Source organism: Lampetra fluviatilis, chromosome 4, assembly GCF_964198595.1.
Source record: "Lampetra fluviatilis chromosome 4, kcLamFluv1.1, whole genome shotgun sequence".
Taxonomy (NCBI): Eukaryota; Metazoa; Chordata; class Hyperoartia; order Petromyzontiformes; family Petromyzontidae; genus Lampetra; species Lampetra fluviatilis.
Genome location: NC_136278.1, coordinates 30,402,280 through 30,422,836, shown reverse-complemented (window position 1 = coordinate 30,422,836; position 20,557 = coordinate 30,402,280). Strand labels below are relative to the sequence as shown.

General features: G+C 47.4%; 1 protein-coding gene across 1 annotated transcript in view; it reads right to left on the bottom strand.

Annotated features, from left to right (window-relative positions):
• The window catches only part of LOC144931353 (uncharacterized), a 46,068-nt gene that overhangs the window by 9,234 nt on the left and 16,277 nt on the right, over nucleotides 1-20,557 (bottom strand). Inside the window, exons 5-9 of the mRNA XM_078855157.1 lie at nucleotides 16,755-16,918; nucleotides 14,771-14,924; nucleotides 8,497-8,552; nucleotides 2,928-2,992; nucleotides 522-662 (exon numbers count right to left, since the gene is read on the bottom strand). Coding sequence (XP_078711283.1) covers nucleotides 522-662; nucleotides 2,928-2,992; nucleotides 8,497-8,552; nucleotides 14,771-14,924; nucleotides 16,755-16,918 — 580 coding nt within the window. The remainder of the gene's footprint in view (nucleotides 1-521; nucleotides 663-2,927; nucleotides 2,993-8,496; nucleotides 8,553-14,770; nucleotides 14,925-16,754; nucleotides 16,919-20,557) is intronic.

Here is a 20,557-nt window from a genome sequence, read left to right as displayed (position 1 = left end):
CGTGGGTGGGGGGGGGTGTGCGTGGGTGGGGGGTGTGGGTGGAGGGGGTGTGTGCGTGGGTGGGTGGGGGTATGCGTGGGTGGGCAGTGTGCGTGGGTGGGTGGGAGTGTGAGTGGGTGGGGGGGGGGGTGTGCGTGGGTGGGGGTGTGCTTGGGTTGGGGGGGTGTGCGTGGTTGGGGGGGGTGTGCGTGGGTGGGTGGGGGTGTGCGTGGGTGGGCGGTGTGGGTGGAGGGGGTGTGTGCGTGGGTGGGTGGGGGTATGCGTGGGTGGGCAGTGTGCGTGGGTGGGTGGGAGTGTGAGTGGGTGGGGGGGGGGGTGTGCGTGGGTGGGGGTGTGCGTGGGTGGGCGGTGTGCGCGGGTGGGGGTGGGTGTGTGCGTGGGTGGGTGGGGGTGTGCGTGGGTGGGTGGGCGGTGTGCGTGGGTGGGTGGGGGTGTGAGTGGGTGGGTGGGCGGTGTGCGTGGGTGGGTGGGGGTGTGCGTGGGTGGGGGGGGTGTGTGCGTGGGTGGGGGGGGGTGCTTGCCTTGTCAGCAGAAGAGAGTCGAGTCCACGGCTTGTCCGCCCTCCGGTCGTAGTCCTGAGCTGCGGCCACCTCCACGTAGTCGTTGAATCGGATGAGGATCCTCTTCTCGCGCAGCTCCTCCACCGTGGGTCTCTCGCTGAGCTGCAGGGGGGAGATTGGAGCATCACCTTTGACATCATCCAGATTGAAAACTCAACTCCTTAGAATTGATTTTTGCGTTTAGTGTTTGTTGTACCCCCCCCGCACCTCCGATTAGCACGGTTGGTTACGTACGGCGCAAAAGAAGTTCAACGTACATACGTACCTGCTGCTGCTGATGCACATAAACTAAAATGTAAACGGGGACAATCTATAAAGGACGTGAAACAAATACATCAACCTCCCTTCTGTATCTACACGCAAGCATATTCTACGTCTTGTCTATTGGCCTTTGGGCCTTCGAGACTCACCTAATACAACAGCATTTGCTTACAGGTGCATACCTACGGGGTCTCATCGGTAGAATCAGGCTTGTTAAATAGATGACTTCTGGATTACTAGATGGCATTCATGAGAACACCTCCTCTGAAATAACTGGGCCCTGTCTGTACAAACTAAAACATTTGTGCATGAAAACTCATTATGGCACTGGAGTGAAGCATTCTGGGACATAAATTAATAACATGTACAACGCGATCTCAGTTTCGCACCTCCGGTTAGCACGGTTGGCTACGTACGGTGCGAAAGAAGTCCAACATCTTACCTATATATAATTGTGCATCTCTGCATAAAACTAAATCATTTTTCAGTCAAAGGTAGCCAGGTGGCTCAGAGGTCGGAGGCCCTGGGGGGTTTGAATCCGAGCGATTGCCTGTGATTAAACTGCGTTCTCAACAGTGGCGGCTCCTGCAAAATCTCTCAGGGGGGGCAAATGTCTAGATGATTGATAAGGATAAGGTCCACCCATGCAATGGATAAATTAACAGCTTAAGCATGTAAAGGCAACTTCACTTCTTTAATATTAATGAAAAATAAAGTGACTCTTACAATACATCTTGTTTGTTTCTATACTCACTATTATTACAATCCACTCAGTTTCTTTTATTAAAGATTCCACTAGGTGGCGACAAATTATTTTGTTGACTGAAACGTGCTTACGTATGATGACGTAAGCACGTTAGTGCGAGCCCTCCCGGAAGCCATAGAGAATGCATTGCAGCGCCCGCCCTTCGAAAAAAAACATCTTTGAATGTAAGTCTATGGGACCACTCTGGGCGATTCTCAGCCGGAGTGAAATCGCCCAAAAAGAGGCGGTACTCCACAGAACGTGACATGACACTGATTGGACTATATCCAGAGGCACAGTAACGGCTAGCATAGCTCTGTGGTTGAATGAGATTGTTAATGTGATTGAAAAAGTCCCTTTCACACATTGGTGGTGCGTCGCCCAATCGCCCTAATGAAGAAACCGCCCCTGGTTCTCAAGTGTAGTAAAGTTGATGGTCTTTGTCCACATCACCAATGATTGCACAATACAAATTGTAATACAATACATGTTTGGGCCACAATTGCGTTTAATGCAACAGTGAGATAATATTCGTAAATAATATCACACACTGCCAAGTTATTCGACTGATTTCCTTAACCGCAATTCGAAACGCATGTGCCTTGGCTGATGATTATTAAGATCCAAGTCACTAACCAATGCATTAAATTTCCCCAATCACACAAATCTAGCACACCGCAACCAGTCTTAATCCAAGTGTGGTTATCCGAGAGAGGCCGTGTCACCTAAACTGGAAGATCGCACCTGGATTAAGATTAATCTGTTAATATTTTCTACTTTTATAGGTCCAAAACGTCACAAAAAAACCAACAATCTCTTGCATATCATATCCTGGAGATTTCCAGGTCTGGGGCTTATGCGGTGGTGTGGCCTGGAGATCATTGTGGCCTCAGCCCTGTTGCGAGACCTTGCGTGAAGGGTGGGGGGGGCATACAGAAATCTCAGGTGAGCACCACACAGTCAATGTCAAACGATCTTTAAACAAACGTTAAAGGCTCGTGAGAATGAGTAACGATGTGACCTGCTTTTGTCTACGGTGCAGTCTGCCCTGGCTCTCACCCCCTGCGTGCGTGAGTACATGCTGCGAAGCTCATCGCACAATCGACACAGGTGTTAAACACTGTGGCCACTTGTTTGGACGTGCCTATAAAAATATTAAAGAGGCGGGGGGCTGACCCTTCAACGGAGGGAGCTCAGGCTCCCTGCCCCCAGCCCCCGCCCGCCTGCCCGCCCAGTGGGTGTGCCGTGCAGAGGGCATCGGAGCGTGAGGCAACGTGGGATGCCAAGGTGTTCCAGCGTGGCGAGCACCGGAACACGTGGAGGCAGGCAGGCAGGTGGAACGACGGGCAGTGCTCTCTTACTTTCCTCGAGAGCCTGCGCTTGATTTCTTTCTTCTCCTCTTCTCGCTCCTCAGCTTCGTTCTTCTCTGAGGAGGGTGGGGGGGGGGATTAATGCATAAATAAACAATCTTCTTGGTTCTTTCGGTAAAGTCACGTAGAAGGGAAGTAATACAATAATAAAACATAATAAAATTATTCTCACGACGTTTCGGCCACAACGCAAGCAGCCGTCCTCAGGTGAAAAACCAGGTCTGTCGAGGCGACAGCGTCTGACAGACCTGGTTTTTCACCTGAGGACGGCTGCTTGCGTTGTGGCCGAAACGTCGTGAGAATAATTTTATTATGTTTTATTATTTTATTACTTCCCTTCTACGTGACTTTACCGAAAGAACCAAGAAGATGAATCCCTGCAGTCACGAACGCTTTAAATCGAAAATTAAATCAACAATGTCATCACCATGACTCTGATCCAAATAACGTCGTTTTGCATCTTTGTTTTGAAGGACGTTCCTGCTGTCAAATGTTTGGTTAATGTAGAAATGTACTAGACTCACGCACGCACGCACGCGCAAAACCCAACAATAACAATGTCTAGTGGCTATGAGTTAAATTAGATAACGTTTGAAATGTGAGCTATTTGGTTGAGACCCCAAAAAAAAACACACATAACAGCCCATGGCATTCCAGTGAAACACTATTGGAGGAAGGAGAAATTACATCCTTCACAAACACTTTATTTGCGATTTAAAAATATTTGTTTACGTAAAAAAAATACATTTTAATTCGTGTATATGTCCACACGCCAGCCCCTTTGTTAACCCACTGTCAGACGAGGTCTTGCACACACCACGTGTTCCGTGGGGGTGATTTGACCATACTTCACCACGCAAGTCAGAACACGTTGGTGAAGTCGAACATAGAATGCGTAATAAAGTTTTTTTTTGGGGGTTAGATCGCGTAAGTATAAATGTGTCGTAATCCTCCACCACCCGACACAGCCAATCAGTAAGGGATTTGTCACGTAAACAAAACGCGCCAAATAGTTACTACTTCAGCCCACCGGTGTGTGTTGGAGAGTAAATCCACAACATTTACAATTTGAGTAGCACGACGTTTCGCAGGTAAATTACATCCATCAGACGTAAATGTTTCTGCAGCTCCAGCAGGAAGCTTCTTTGGCAAGTTCCGAGCATGTTGAGCGAAACGTTGGACATCATGCCGGACGGAAACACGTGGTGCAACCTGAAAACACATCTGGAAACGTATTTTAACCTGAAATTTTGCTCGTATTTTTAGTGAACCAAATCAGCTCTTCACAAACGGAAGCAGCGTTGTGAAATTTCAATAAGGCCTGAGGTGCACAATTCACAATGCCATTCTTCGTTGCAAACATTAGTTGTTCTCATTGAAGGATATATAAAGTGTGATCAGGGCTTACTTATATCCAGGTCTCTCTAGATCGGCGAGTCGGAATATATTTCCGCACGTGGCAAATCTAATGTACTTCTCGCAATGGCTGTGGCGACTAGTCATGCGCGTGCCACATCCCCCCGGTATACCGGAGACTTGGAAAATATTAATTGAGAAATTAAGTCCTGAGCGTAATCATTGCGGTTCCTTTCTTCTAAGCTGGCTATCAAATGCGGCTCAATTTATGGCTGCATGGCTGGTATGGTGTTACCAACCCATATCCACCCGAAGCTTTATCTGACCCCATGGGAATCGATGCAGAAAACTCGTACAAATCCGACTTACAATGGAATTGATGATATTCGAAGGCATGTATATATGCTTATTAAGGGAGTTTAGGTTTAAATTATTTTAAAATCTCTTTTCATCTCTCGACTCAGGTCAGACGGCACTCAGATCTGAGCACTGGAAGGCACTTAAGTGTCGGGAGCCTTGCCTAGGTTTTATCGCAGCAGAGTAAGCAATCCCCTCTCGGGCAACCTGCCAACCACCCTCTCTTTCCCCTTCTTTGCACGCACACACACATTCACACACCCATCACAGCCCAGCCGCCCTCCACACCCACGCTCATGTACAACAAAACGCGCAACCACATGCACACGCGCCCAACAAAGACGAATATTCCCTACTCGCCTTTTGCCCGTCCAAGGACGGATGCGTTTCAGTAAATCTGAAACTTGCAAGCGAAAAGCAGATCCGCAACGTGATATATATTCATTGCATCAATTCGTGTGCAACTTGTAATGCCGCGGTGACACAGACCTATTTCATTTAAAGGTTATAATCCCTTGTTCATCATGACGTCCTTTGTACTTCTATGTCTCAACAGCGTTACGGAGATCACGTGACATGAGGGTTCTGCCCTTGTAGTGAGGGTTGTAAGTTGACGCCGAGGAAGGGAGAGGAGGCGCCTCGCCCCCCCCATGTGGAGTGGGGGAGGGTCCGTTTGGAAGACGTCACCTCTTCATGACTATTAATGTGGGGGGGCTGTTCGATGTGGAGTGACGTCACCTGCTCATGATTATTAATGAGGGGAGGGTCCATGTGGAGGACGTCACCTGCTCATGATTATTAATGAGGGGGGCTGGCCGACGTGGAATGACGTCACGCGCGGGACACACAGACAGGCTTGGCTCATTATAGTAGTAAATACTGTATAGCCCAGAGGTCAGCAACCTGCGGGTCCAGAGCCGCACGCGGCTCTTCAAGGACTGCTTAGTGACGTTGCTTGTTAATGACCTCCGTCTCGTGTTTACGCGCGTTTGCGGCATGAATTCGAATTCTTTTTTTAAAATGTCTCTTTTTGTTATCGACCATTTAGTTGAATATCATACGAAGAGCACGTTTCCGCAATCGTGTGCGGATAAAAAATGGTCCCTTGAAGTGATATCGGAAACTATTTCGATGAAAACCTCGTTCCGTGGGACGTTTGCTAACACGCGGGGTGTGCGCAATTGGTCCGCCAGACTTCCGATTGTATTCTTAATCTCACATTAGAATGAAATTTGGAGAGGAAAAAACCCCCCCAAAAATATGCACTACGGAGAATAGGGAATTGCACACGACGGTGGGAGGGCCTTGTGATAGAATGGCTATCGATCCAGTGCCAACAATTGTACGGGCTTCACAGGTGCAGCTGGTCATCTCTCTTTTGGGAAATAACATTGGGTCGTTGGCACTGTAGTGCTGACTAGACTTATAGAATGAGAGCATCGATACGTAAGTAATAGGCAATCAGGTATTGCTCTTGGGCAATGTGACGTGCGCTTAAATCAATTAATGGAAATTGCAATGCTCAAGTAGAGGTGGAAGTCTATTTTGGCCACTAGCAGAGGGGAGAGCTTTGCATTAAACGTGCACGGTGCATTTTTCCCCCCTTGAGTTTGAATAAAAAACACATGTTCCTGTCTTGAAAATAACGGCTCTTGGAAAAAGCAAACCAGGGAGAAACCTGCGGTTCTTGGACGACAATTGGAAGGAGGAAGTCTTCATTACATGAGCGACAACACCCAACACTCGGAATATTCCACTCGCGCGAAGTTTAAAAAAAACATAAAAAAACACAGCAGTCAGAATCGTTATTCCAGTGGAATGTTAAGTCATCTTCCAATTTGTGGTTCAGTTTAAAAAACCCAAGTATTTTTCTCTGTTAAGTGCGCGACCATAAGTGGCCGCCCAGATCGCAGAGCTGCCGGGGGAGGAGCGCTGGGAATTTTGGTCGTTTTTAAGTGAAAGGTGCAACTCTGGTATCCATTGCTCGCACGCCACTGCTGGGAGAATGAACTCACCGAGATGCACAATTTTTTCGTTAGCCTACTCTTCCGGATGTGCTGGCCAACAGGCCTGCCGATCTATGAATTGTGTTGCACCAATTTTACTGCGAGAAGTGGGTAAGGGCAGACACGTGTGACCTGCTTTTGTCGGTGGCGCATTCTGCCCTGGCTCTCACCCCCCTGCGTGCGCGAGGAAATGCTGCGAAGCTCATCGCACAACCGACACAGGTGTTAAACACTGTGGCCACTTGTTTGGACGTGCCTATATAAAATATTAAAGAGGCGGGGGGGGGGGGGCTGACCCTTCAACAGAGTGGCTCAGGCTCCCTGCCCCCCCTGTCCCCCCTGTTGGTGCTCCAGGGCTGTGTGACCTGCCCACCCGCCTGCCCGCCCAGTGGGTGTGCCGTGCAGAGGGCATCGGAGCGTGAGGCAACGTGGGATGCCAAGGTGTTCCGACGCGGCGAGCACCGGAACGCGTTTAACTCGGTGAGAAGCCACGGGAGCAATCTGGGGCATTCGTCCGCCAGTCGGGAGACGATGATTGCTATGCGCAATCCCAATTGGGTAACGTGTGGGAATTTTTTTTTCGAATTTGGAAAATTTGCACCACGATGCCGGCACACAGATGGCGCCAGGGGAATGTTGAACGTCCGCTGTGAAGCAGACGGTGGCGTATTACTACGGCCATTGTGGTATTAATCAGGGCGGCCGCTGGATTCGAACCGCCAACCTCTGCAACAAGCGGCGAAAGCTTGTTTGGCACGGTTGGCATCATACGGTGTGAAAGAGCTCAACATAATACTGTACACAAAAAGCGCTAATACTCGGCTGTGTGTCACCGCCCGCGCTTTGAGATGGTGGCAGCCGCACGCACACCGTGATGGGTGACATTTTTCTGGCATTGCCACATTCCAGATTTCAGTGTGGCCACAATCAAAAATTCCTTTGAGCAGTCAGAGTAAAATGTTAAACGTGAGTTGAGGTCGTTCTGCGTGCAAAAAACCCCACCCATAAATCCTGGTATTTATTGATGTTCAAGAGTTTATTCGCACGGAATCGCCAGAATCTGCCATTATTGCAGTGAAAAAGACGTGCAGCCTTGTTGAACCATTGTACGGCTGAATTATTGCACAGAGCTACAACCCCGATGTGCGCTTACACGTATCCTAGCATTCTTTGCTTCCGACCGCACAGAGCAGTTTAAAGCAGAGATTTGTGTTGTCCCTGCCTTTCCTCTCCCTTGCAATGGTGGGAGCCTGCCAAACCACTACGCACTGCAAGCGCCAACCCACCAAAGGGAAGGTTACGAGAATTAAATAACTGCACCTCTCTATGGCACGTCGTTGTTGTCAGCCTGTGACTTGCTCGGTAAAAGGGCAGGGAGCTCTTTGGTATTCAGGGGATGGTGTTGCAAGCCTGTAATCCAGCACTGTGGAGGTGAGGGTTTGTGCCTCATGCGGACGTTACGAAAATCCATTACCACAGGCTTTCCAGAAAAAGGCGGTACAGAGCTAAGTGTGGACTAATGTCCGTATGTTCCATCTGCATGGAATCGAGCGTTGCCCCCTCGCATGCGTGGCTTTTCTCCAGGTACTCCTGTTTTTTCTCACGTGTATCATTTGTGGCCAGGTCACTCCTGAAAAAGGGCAATTTAATTCAGTGGGCCTTAACTGGTGAAATAAAAAAAATGTTTAGCTTCATGGTTTAGTTTTAGTTGCTGAAGAAGCATCCAGTACGTGCAAAGGGCCAAGCGGTGACAACGCAGAAACAAGGAGCCGGACAGAACAACCCACATGGTGGGAGGTAGGGAGGGGGGGGGGTACAGTCATTGTCGTGTCGATACTCACGCCGTAGTATGTTTCTCTGCTCCAGCTCCTCGGCTGTGGGCCTCAGACTCAGCCTCCTGCACACAAGGACAACCGCAATGGTCCGGTGAGAGAGACGCCATCGCCTTACAACTCGGGCTGAGGCTAAATCATTTTTGACAATTACAAGATGATACACATTCTCAGGGTGCGTCGATCATCACAACATCAGTTTCCTGTCACTTTGAAATTGCGTTTATAAATTTTTATTGTATTATTTTGGTACTACGCTGTACATTCAGTGAAACTAAAAGCGTGAATAAGCATAACTCCATTCTATGTCTCTACATATTAATAAAAACACGTTTTGATCCATGGGTCTCTTGGCTTTCCAGACCAATATAATTATTCAACTGCATTTGAGTCAGCAAACTTAGGACCTTTCTTGACTGTTTGGGTCTCACCAGCAGTCAGGCTTGTTTAACAATTTCTCCAGGGCTACCGGATGTTATTGGCACAAGTATTCCATCTAAAGATTGATGCACGTTCTTTAACTGTAGTTCATGCAACGTAACCCTGCAAAGAGTCTTCTAATCCCTGCAACTTTACAATCTACAATTTCTTACATGCACAACCACAAGAAATCCTGAAATAATTAACTGATCTATGAAAATAATGACGTCATGTAACGGCCCCATCATTTACTGTCAATTGCTCTGGGGGAAAAGTTTTGCAAAGAACCACTGTCATTTCTCCCGGGCGATAGGTAATAATATATATAATTGTAATGGACACGTTGGTCATTTATAAACATTCGTCTCCAAAATGTTGTTTTCATCCGTAACAACAATCACGATCTGACGATAATGTTTTAAACGGACGACACGATTATCGTGGACCTCATTTTGTACGACGTGTCTTGGATCTACCAACTAAGCTCTTCATCTTACCAGGTAAGGCCCACTGAGCTACGTAGCTCCTTTTCAGAAGCGACCTGGCCACCACATGTGATAGCTCAACGGAAGTGGCTTCTCAGCACGTGGAAATTTATAGCAGCCAAATACTCTAAACGTGTGTTGTTGATTCTAAATGTGGAGGGAAAAACCGGAGGACCTGGAGAAAAATCCACGCGACCACGGGGAGAGAGAACACGCAAACTGTAAATATACAGCAGCAGGCGTCAGGGTCAGGATAGAATCCACGACCTCCTGTATACCAGGCGAGGTAATTAACATCTCCTAGCCACCGTGATGATGATGAGAGAGAGACAAATTCAAAATTCACAGCAGGCATCGTCAGGGTCGGGATCGAACCCACGACCTCCTGTATACCAGGTCAGGTTGTTAACATCTCCTAGCCACCGTGATGATGATGAGAGAGAGACAAATTCAAAATTCACAGCAGGCATCGTCAGGGTCGGGATCGAACCCACGACCTCCTGTATACCAGGTGAGGTTGTTAACATCTCCTAGCCACCGTGATGATGATGATGATGAGAGAGAGACACACAAGCTCAAAATGTACAGCAGGCATCGTCAGGGTCGGGATCGAACCCACGACCTCCTGCATACCAGGCGAGGTAGTTAACATCTCCGAGCCACTGCGGCGCCCTCTAAATTTTGGCACATCGCGGCAACCCTCATTGCAACCACAGCAGCCTCCTCTCCACCTTTCCTCATCGCGAGTCGCAGCTGCTGGGCTTCCACACGGTCCCGCGTAAACATTTATACCGCTAGCGACCACGCAGAATGACAACCCTTTTGTCAAGCCACTGCTGGATGAAGGCTTCCGTGTGCCGTGTCAGCCATGGGCGTGTATGCGATGTACTTCTCAATGATGGGCAGTGCAGTTTGATTCAGAATGTGATCCAGGACCGGTTCGAACATTATTCGCAACTCATGTTTGCCTTTGCTGTCACTGTGTCGTTGCTCTTGACAGCCAAGGAATGATATTGGGGGGGGGGGGGGGGATACGTCCGCTGATGGAGATGGAGCAATGAAATCAGCTCGGTGTGCAGGTATTATGACGATGATATGACATCGTAGGGATCACGGCTTGGCGAGGCATCCATCCAGCAGTGGCGAAGGGCAATGCTGAATATTAGCATGGGCAGTTGTCGAGCATGGGTCGCCGGGTTCACGGTGCAGTGCGTCAACCACTGCGCCACTGCTCCCCAACATGGGAAATACGTGACCGCAGTTGTGTATGGCACTGTGTGTGCTGGTTACGTTGCAATGCCGTCACTTGTCATCCTTCCCTTGCGCGCGGGGTAATTTAAGACCCTCTTTGCGTCATTGAAATTTGGTGCCGATTTAAACATTTGGGCAAAGCTTCTCAAACTCGGGCAGCTGCTGAGGCGTGTGATAATCCACAGCCTCCAAATGGACAAACTAACCATAAATTCCATTCTTCTAAGCATACAACGACAAAAGAACCCCCGTATAGCCTTTAATAGACTAATGGGGCAAGTGCTGTTCGTGAGCGCCTATGAAGGCCAGTATAGCACACGAGGGGGTGGGTGGCCAACGCTTTGCCTGGCAGCCTTTGTCTCCCCATTGTTGATGTTTCCACACATTACTAGGTACCCATTTAAGACTGACATACTCACATACACGGGTCCTCCATAAAATCGTACACAGATTTTATGGCCGTGAATAGAACTCGGGTCGCCAGGTTCGAAGCGTAACGCGCTAACCGCTACACAACTCCTCTGCTTTATCTCCACTGCACACATACGCAGTCACACACACACAGAAGTAAGTGTTCAAACAAGCGAGGAATTACAATTAAAAAGTCAACAGTGGAAAGGAGTCTGCCTGTGTCGTTAGCGTGGCAAACGCATCATTCCAAAGGAGTCAAATGATTCAGCAAGAAAAAAATTAACCCGTAAAAACAAAGTTTTTCACTATAAATCCTTTATATGCGTGGCGGCTAGAGTCCTCTCGTCCTCTGGCTTGAGATGGCTGCCACCTATGGGTCAGATGATTGCCTGCCACCATTCAGCAATTGGTAGTTAAATATAAAAAAACAATTCCTAAAAAGTGTAAAATTTTGGAAAAACATTTTCACGAAAATAAATTGTCACGCACAACGAGTCTGTGTGCAAAATGTCAGCTCGATTGGATCACGGGAAGTGGGTTAAAAAACGACCGAAAGATTTGCACGGTCGTAAGCGCGCAAGCAAGCAAGCAAGTGAACTTAATATAAAGGATTTGAAAAAGGCAGACCTCCCTTGCCTCGGAAGATCTGAACTGTATATGCTGAACGGATGCTGACAGATGGAGTTTGTGGCGGGAGTTGCTTTAGCAGAACCAGCCACTGTGTCGGAAACAAATTGTTTCTGGATTTTGGCTATTTGTTATCCTATTCTCAGCTGAAAGACACACACACACGTTGCCATGTTCCTATTTTTTTATTGGCTTGTCGTCTTTCAGCACGCGAAGAAATAATCCGCTAAACCCTCAAATGTTTGTTTCTGCGCTTACGAAGTTTGACCTTCTGTTTTGAAAACGAACCTCATCACAAATTTAAGCACGGCCCTTTGAACCTTCAGAAATGTACAAAGATGATGCATAAATTAGGGCTTTTCGTGTTGCGTTTTAACACCCGATCGCATTGCCGCCAGTGTGGTGGCTTGGCTTAAAAGTGCAAATCTCGCGTGCACGCCACTGGACACAGCGGTGTTTGTGCTGAACCATTAAAGCCAAACAAGGGGATAAGAGTTATTGCACTGTGCATTGTTCCGATACTCATGATACTTTTCTTTGCTCTGTCAGGTTCGTAAATAGCATACAATACTACAACTACTTGGATTTATAGGGCCTCTAAGGTTTTCTGCTGGGGTGTCAATGGACTTGAAATGCAGACGTTGCTTGGTTTGACCCTCCGTGCGTCCGTTTAAAACAACGGTGCAAGTTCCCTCAATGCCCCATGCCTCTTTCCACCCAGCAGTATAAGTGGGGCAAATGAGAATTCATCAAGCAAACATTTTTCCTTTTCAAAGAGAAGAGATAGCCATAGGCAGAGGAGGAGAGGAGGATCTGGAACTGGGACTTGAATGGAAGCAGGCTGTTGACCGCGCGTATGGCCGGCTGGAAGGAGTTCCAGACCCCAGGGGCAGCAGAGGAGATGGAGTGACCTCCCACAGAGCAAAGGTTGACCCGAAGCTTCGAGTGGTTCCTGGAGTGGAACGTGCGTAACCGGTTGCACAGTAAAACGAGAAGGGACACTTTACATCAATGATGGACATGCTACTTTGCATGGTAATGATGCAGATGTTCCTGGCATAATAGATGCGAGGAAAACTTAAGGAGATGTACAGCTTTTGGGCGATGAAGTGGTGGAAACTGGAAGTTGTTCTTGCCCTGGTCATATTTAAAATGTTACGAACATAAACACCGCGTATTCCAGAACAAACCTCTTCTCGTATGACCGCAACACAATATAATTTCAGACGGTCTAGGAAACATGCTCATATAAAATGTTACTGATCATGTTGTGTTATATTTCGATTTAAAGCTTTCGTGACTGCAGGGATTCATCTTCTTGGTTCTTTCGGTAAAGTCACGTAGAAGGGAAATAATAAAATAATAAAAATAAAACATTATAAAATAATTATCACGACGTTTCGGCCACAACACAAGCAGCCGTCCTGAGGATATTTTATTATTTCCCTTCTACGTGACTTTACCGAAAGAACCAAGAAGATGTTGTGTTATGTTTGGATTGTCTCACACCTCCTCATACACCCTCTCTCCTCTCCTCTTTCCCAAGAATCTGTATCTCTTTGGAGTTTTCCCCCAATCCCCTTTTTCCTCCGCCTTCCTTGCCAACGCCCTCCTCGAACTATTTCTCTGGGCGTGGTCCCTTGACCTTTGCGTGACCCCCCCCACCCACACTCAATCCTGGCCGTGTCCCTGCACGAACTCTACTCTCCTTACGAGAGTTGATGGATTGGGGCTCGAAGGCGAATTTAGAGACACCATTGACTGTTAATAATCATAAAGGGATTCATCTCGTGATATATATTTTTTTCACTTCCGCTCGCTATCATTTTGCTCCCTAGGTGATATATTTGTTTGCAGAATCATAATCTTTAATTATCCTGGAGAAATCCAATGAGCTATGAAGCTCTTTTTGCACACATGTCCAGTAATTTGTGTACCCTGGTTGCTTGCTTCTCTGTACCTATTGCTGTAAAACATTAATTAAAAGTGAGTTCGGACAGATCTCATCACGAGAAATGACGACCGTCGATGTATCTGACGAGCGAGTGAATGGCAGCCAGGGGATAGGATGCACTCGAGAGAGTGACCAGTGCAGAGGCGGAGTGATGGGATCAGTTCAGGTGCAGCAGACAGAGCTGGCGATGTGAAGGCCTTCATCCAGTGGTGGGAAAAACCAACGGCGACGGTAGCTAATGAGAGATGTGACATCTTGGCGGGCAGATGCGGTCGTTGCAACCACACGCCGCCCATACAAGTTTACATTCCGGCGGCCATGTAAACCGACAACCTCCGTGGCCAGATTTGAACACACACGAGTCCTTGCAGTAAAGCGTCATATTCGTAGTAATCTTCGATTTCCCACCGCCGTTCAATGCATATGAAATTAATCTGAATGCAACCCCGGGTCAGGATGTTGATGAGCGATCGATTTGGGTCACGGTATGGCAGGCGGTATATTAAGGCAAAACCGAGCCACACACTTCAGTGGCACCGCACGTTGGCAAAGCCCCACCCAATGCCATGAATTAAATGGGACCCCTCCCCCCATGTTCACCTCGCCTCTGGGCTCCTTTAGCCTGTGGGTCCTGGTACAGTTTGCGCCACCTGCACGCTCGATAGCTACGCCTCGTGGCAGCGCCAGTCGTAAGCAAACTAAGAAGACGTTTGGGGCCCCAGGAGCATCTTAAAATGAGTCCTGGATGAAAAATACTGCGTGTGGTGAAACGAATATCAAATTGAATACCAATCATAAAATATTGAAATGGATATTAACATTGAAAAGCAATTTAATCTCTCATGCCTCTCTTGCCCTTAAATCTCCCATTTATTTCCACCTTTGTAGCGTGTCTACGCCTCTTTCAATTCGGTTTCATTCTCATCTGTATTTCTCCTCTCCTCTCACGAAGGCTCAATCTTTCGTCCACATTTTCTCTCATCCCACTGCAATTCCTATCCGCTGTCAATATCTCTTCTGCCATCTCCACGCGAGTTTACGAATCGAAAGGGGTGCTGCGTGCGAGCCCAAAAGATATTTCTGCCTTCCCCCCACCGCCCCGATTTGCCACCACTGTCCACGCCGCTGCACACACCTGACGAGCTTGTGGCCAATGCTGCGCCTCTTTTCCTGGCGCTCTTGCTCCGTCTGCCGCGGCAGGATGTTCTTGTCCTCCAGCTCGCGCGCCGATGGACGGTTGCGGATTTTGAGCGCCAGCGAGTCGCGCCGCCCCGTGTTCGCCAAAGTTCCTGCGGGTGCCCAAGAGCGGCGAGCGACAAGGTAGCGTTCGCTTAGTACCAAGTGTCATATCCGAGTTACATTTGAGCAAACACACACGCACACACATGACATTGTTGTAAACAAGATAAACGTGAAAAACAGAAGCCCAGAGGGCTACTATGCACAGAACACGAATGCCCCAAGGCCACGAATTGACAATGTTTGGGCGCCGTGGTAGCGAGATGTTAACTACCTCGCCTCGTATGCAGGAGGTCGTGGGTTTGATACCGACCCTGACCCCTGCTGTATATTTGGAGTTTGCATGTCTCTCCCTGTGGTGGCGTGGACTTTTCTCCAGTTTTTCCCTCCGCATTTAGAAACGTACTTTTCAGTATTTGGCTGCAATAAATTTCCACCCGATAAGCCACTTCACTGATCAATCATTTGTGACCAGGTCGTTTCTGAAAAGGAGCAATGCAGCTCAGTAAGCCTTACCTGGTAAAATAAAAAATATCGTAATAGTAAACAAACCAGGGACACACATGAATTGTGAAACGCATTTCAACGTCCGTTTGTCTTCGTATTTAACTGTTGCGCTCACGCGCGATGAGGCCGTGGGGTTGGGATGGCGACTCTGCCGGGCAGTGTGCATCTCAGTCGGAAGAGCTGAGGCCCTTTTTGCGATGGTTTCTAGTCTACAAGTTTTTGGAAAATCGTTCGATTAATTTTCAAGGTTTTAAATAGCATAAGTCCACGAAAGCAACACGACTTTATGCCCACGTTTTATCATAATGACGGAGGGGATGGACAGAGCTAATGCAATAACGTTTACACCCTCTCAATAGAAAAGTGCCTCTGGAAGGTGATATCACGAGACTACTACTGACATTACTCCACGTACATCTTACCTACACTAGGCAATACATTTTAGTGTATGCCCTACGATAGAGGAGTTTGTCTCATGGCATTCAAGTGGGTTTTTTTGTTACCTTGGCGCTGGAAATATGCCAGATGTTGTAAATATCTAATTTAACGAGATGGAATTTTTGTGCTACAGTTGTCAGAAGTACGTTGGCCCTCTTAACCACCCAGTACCTCAGCAACGCATAATCTGCGGCTAAGAGTGGGATAGTATGTATGTTGAACTTCTTTCGCACCCTACGTAGCCAACTGTGCTAATCGGAGGTGCGGGGAGGAAGGATAACAAACTGAAACACAAAATTCTAGATTTGAAGCTTTCGTGATTGCAATGATTCATCTTCTTGGGTTTTTTCGGTAAAGTCACGTAGGTAAAAAATTATAATAAATAAAAGTAAAACAAAAATAAAATAAAATAATTAAAATTAATAAAAGTAAAATAAAAATAATTATAAAATAAAAGTAAAATAAAAATAAAATATAATAATTACAAAATATTTTTTTTATAAATATTTAATTAACTTTTTATTTTACGTTGATTAATTTTAATTATAATTGTTTACCTACGTGACTTTACCGAACAAACCCAAGAAGATAAAACACAAAAAGCAATCAATTACAGGGTGGCACCGAATACACTGCAGCTCTCAATATGTTACGTTCTGTACTGTACGTGCAAACCGACCAGGTTGCTTGGCAGCAGAGTGAAGCGGCTCTCAATCGAAAGGTTGCGAGTTGGGGGATGACTCAGTCCATCATCCCTCTGTGGGGAAATCAACGGTCGTTACCCTATGGACGATCTGACCCCCTCGCGTTAGACAAATGTGGAGTTTACAATATCGGCTCTGGAAAAAGGAGGATGAGCGTAGGCCGCCGGTGATACTTTCACCAAGAAATCACTTTGGCTGAATAGCAGGCCGTGCGATTGGGAGTGAACTCACCCTCCTCATCCTCGTCCTCGTCCTCCTCCTCCTCGGTTTCACCGTCGAACACCGAGCTGGTGTCCGTGTCGGCCTCCAGGGCGACGTTCTCCTTGTCCTCGGCGTCCGCGTCCTTCCTCTCCGGAGCGTGTGACGCCAGACCCTCCTTGGTGCCTGAGGACAGCCTGGACACAGTGGCACCTCGGCCCGTCACGACACGGCTGCTCATCATTACGACGACGACGACGACAATAATTACTATGCAGTCTGTTCTCTCCTATCACGCGGTAGTTTGCCTTCCTGAAGAACAGCGCATTATGGAAAAATCTCGTTATAATAAATAAGATATAAAATAGGGTAAAGCGCAGTCCGCGATAACACGTGAGATGCGTACGCATCTGAGGCACGTGGGTAGCATCTAGAAGGAGGCACGTGGGTAGCATCTAGAAGGATCCAGCAGTATCCCGCCTTGTGCGATGATACGCCAAGGCAACCGTACGACCGCTTATTCCTACTCACGCGACGTAGTTCCATTCACTCGATTGTGTTATATCCAATTCGCATCCACGTTATATAAACAAATGTGTTCCCGAATACATTAATCGCGTTCTATCCAATTCACGTTAGGAAAACAACATGGAGCGTTATAGGAGAAGTGGCTGTAATCATCCTTAATATGTTTTTGTTGGGGAAGATCGCATAGATATAAATGTATTGTTAAACCCGCCACCACCCGACACAGCCAATTGGTACGGTGTGTCACGTAAGCAAAACATGCCAATTAGTTGCTAGTTCAGCACACCGGTGTGTTGGAGAGCGGCGGGTTAAACGACACATTTATACCTTCGCGATCCAACCCAAATAAAACCCCTCTACTGTGGATAATATTGATCGTGAAAGCCTCCGACGCGTTAAACAGACCGTAATCATAATTTTACATTTGTAATGGGCATTTCATCCGCCGGTGCCAACGCACGCCACGTGTGCAAAGCAGGGAATAAATAAACAGAACCTGCAGGGTAAACGGCAAGAACTAGGCGGGGGCGGGGCGGGGCGGGGCGGGGGGGAAGGACCAATTTAAAGAGGCGAGTTTTCAAGTCGGGACTTAAATATATCGAACGACTCCGACTGTCTTATTAGCAAAGGCAAAGTGTTGTTCCAAAGCCTGGGAGCTACACTGGCAAAAAAAAAAACCCGATCACCCATGCAGTGACACGAGCCTTGACCTCAGAGTACTTAGAAAAAAGCAATTTGAAGATCAATACTTCGTGTAGCCCGAATATAGAAGCAGCATTTCAATGTCGCAACTCCACTATACAACTGCATGAATGTGTGTTCGCCCCATCACACCTTTTTTGGCTTTCCAGACCAATGTTATCCAGCAGCGTTTGTTTAAGCAATCAAACCCTGCACCAGTTTCGACATTCCGGACCTCATCAGCAGTCAGGCTCGTTAAATAAATGCCGTTGGATTGATACGTCATTGGCAAGAGCAATCCATCTCAATAACGGGAGCATAGGGAGTTTGTGTCAGATGAAAATAAAGATTGTTTTGCCCAAAACGCATGTGTCATGGTTAGTCCAAATATACTGCACTGATATAGCCGAATTTTCGCAATATAATTTTAGCATAACATATGTATATTACATTAATAAAATAGTTTCATTAATATTTAGTACACTAGTATAGCATCACATGTAGTATAATAGTATTAGTTATTCTTTGGGTCTTTCGGTAAAGTCACGTAGATAGGTTCAAAGAAAATGACAAAAAACTACGACGTTTCGATCGCAACACAAGCGGTCGTCATCAGGAAAAGGGGGTTAGCCTCTAAAGGCAAACTGTTTATGAAGGTTTAAAATGGGCGTAGCCCAAGTGTCATCAGCATGGGCGGGGCAGCTGATGTTAATGTGAGTGGTGGGCTGGGCAGCTGATGTTAATGTGAGTGGTGGGCGGGGCAGCTGATGTTAATGTGAGTGGTGGGCGGGGCAGCTGATGTTAATGTGAGTGGTGGGCGGGGCAGCTGATGTTAATGTGAGTGGTGGGCGGGGCAGCTGATGTTAATGTGAGTGGTGGGCGGGGCAGCTGATGTTAATGTGAGTGGTGGGCGGGGCAGCTGATGTTAATGTGAGTGGTGGGCGGGGCAGCTGATGTTAATGTGAGTGGTGGGCGGGGCAGCTGATGTTAATGTGAGTGGTGGGCGGGGCAGCTGATGTTAATGTGAGTGGTGGGCGGGGCAGCTGATGTTAATGTGAGTGGTGGGCGGGGCAGCTGATGTTAATGTAAGTGGTGGGCGGGGCAGCTGATGTTAATGTGAGTGGTGGGCGGGGCAGCTGATGTTAATGTGAGTGGTGGGCGGGGCAGCTGATGTTAATGTAAGTGGTGGGCGGGGCAGCTGATGTTAATGTGAGTGGTGGGCGGGGCAGCTGATGTTAATGTAAGTGGTGGGCGGGGCAGCTGATGTTAATGTGAGTGGTGGGCGGGGCAGCTGATGTTAATGTGAGTGGTGGGCGGGGCAGCTGATGTTAATGTAAGTGGTGGGCGGGGCAGCTGATGTTAATGTGAGTGGTGGGTGGGGCAGCTGATGTTAATGTGAGTGGTGGGCGGGGCAGCTGATGTTAATGTGAGTGGTGGGCGGGGCAGCTGATGTTAATGTGAGTGGTGGGCGGGGCAGCTCATGTTAATGTAAGTGATGGTCAACGACGGCGCTGGTGGTGGGTTTCCACCAATTAAAGGGCTGCCGGGTAAAAATTAGCATGTTAATGTAAGATCGGAGAGCGGCCTCCATGCTGTGGAGCCACTCGCCCTATTAGTATGCAAGAGAGACTATGCAAATGAGATGTTGGACAATGCGTACACGCACATAGATGGCAGAACAAACAAGCCAATGCAAATTACCTAAAATTAGACATTGCAAATGAGGCCGAATGAGACAACGCCACCGAGATGAACATCGCATGCGAGACGGGCAGTGCAAATGAAGGAGAATAGTGAATGTAAATGAGACGGTGAATCATCATATGCCTTGCAGCAACGCACACGCGCCAGTGGAGGGGACATGCAGCCAAACACTGGGTCATTAGAAGTGACGTGGTTTAAAACAATTCAATTATAAAACGCATATCGATTTTTTTTTATTTTCACGTGCAAAAAATAAAACAACGGCACAATATACACATCGGTTAGAAACCTTGCAGTCAACTATGAGGATCATTTTCCTGTTTTAGATATTTTTTATGCCACAACGCAAGCAGCCGTCCTTCACCTGAGGACGGCTGCTTGCGTTGTGGCCGAAACGTCGCGTGGCCGAAGCGTCGTGAGAATTATTTTATGATGTTTTATTTTCATTATTTCATTATTTCCCTTCTACGTGACTTTACTGAAAGAACCAAGAAGATAGTCGTGACATTATTGAAATTAGATATAAATTAAGAGTTTTAGTGAGATGAGAAAATAGAGATGCGGACAAGCTCGGGACGAGATTATTTAGGGTATGTATTCTAATTTGCCTTCTTAACTTTATTTTGGATTTAATTTGAGCCCCATAAATCCATGCCACTTGAGCTACTTGGGGCCCTCAGCGATTGCTTAGTTTGCTCAGCGTCACCGCTGGCCTAACCCTGCCCTCTGATGACATTCATAACGCGACCAATGTCATTTTACTAACGTTAACCAACGAGTAAACACCGTGGGGCTTAAGTGACTTGCCTCTGACGATTGGCAGCCACTCAGGGACAGGAACTTACTCCCCACGTTCTATTTAAAAAAAGACATTATCACTGTACTCGGTAGGTTATCTCTGTTTTACAGGACTCCCACTGCAG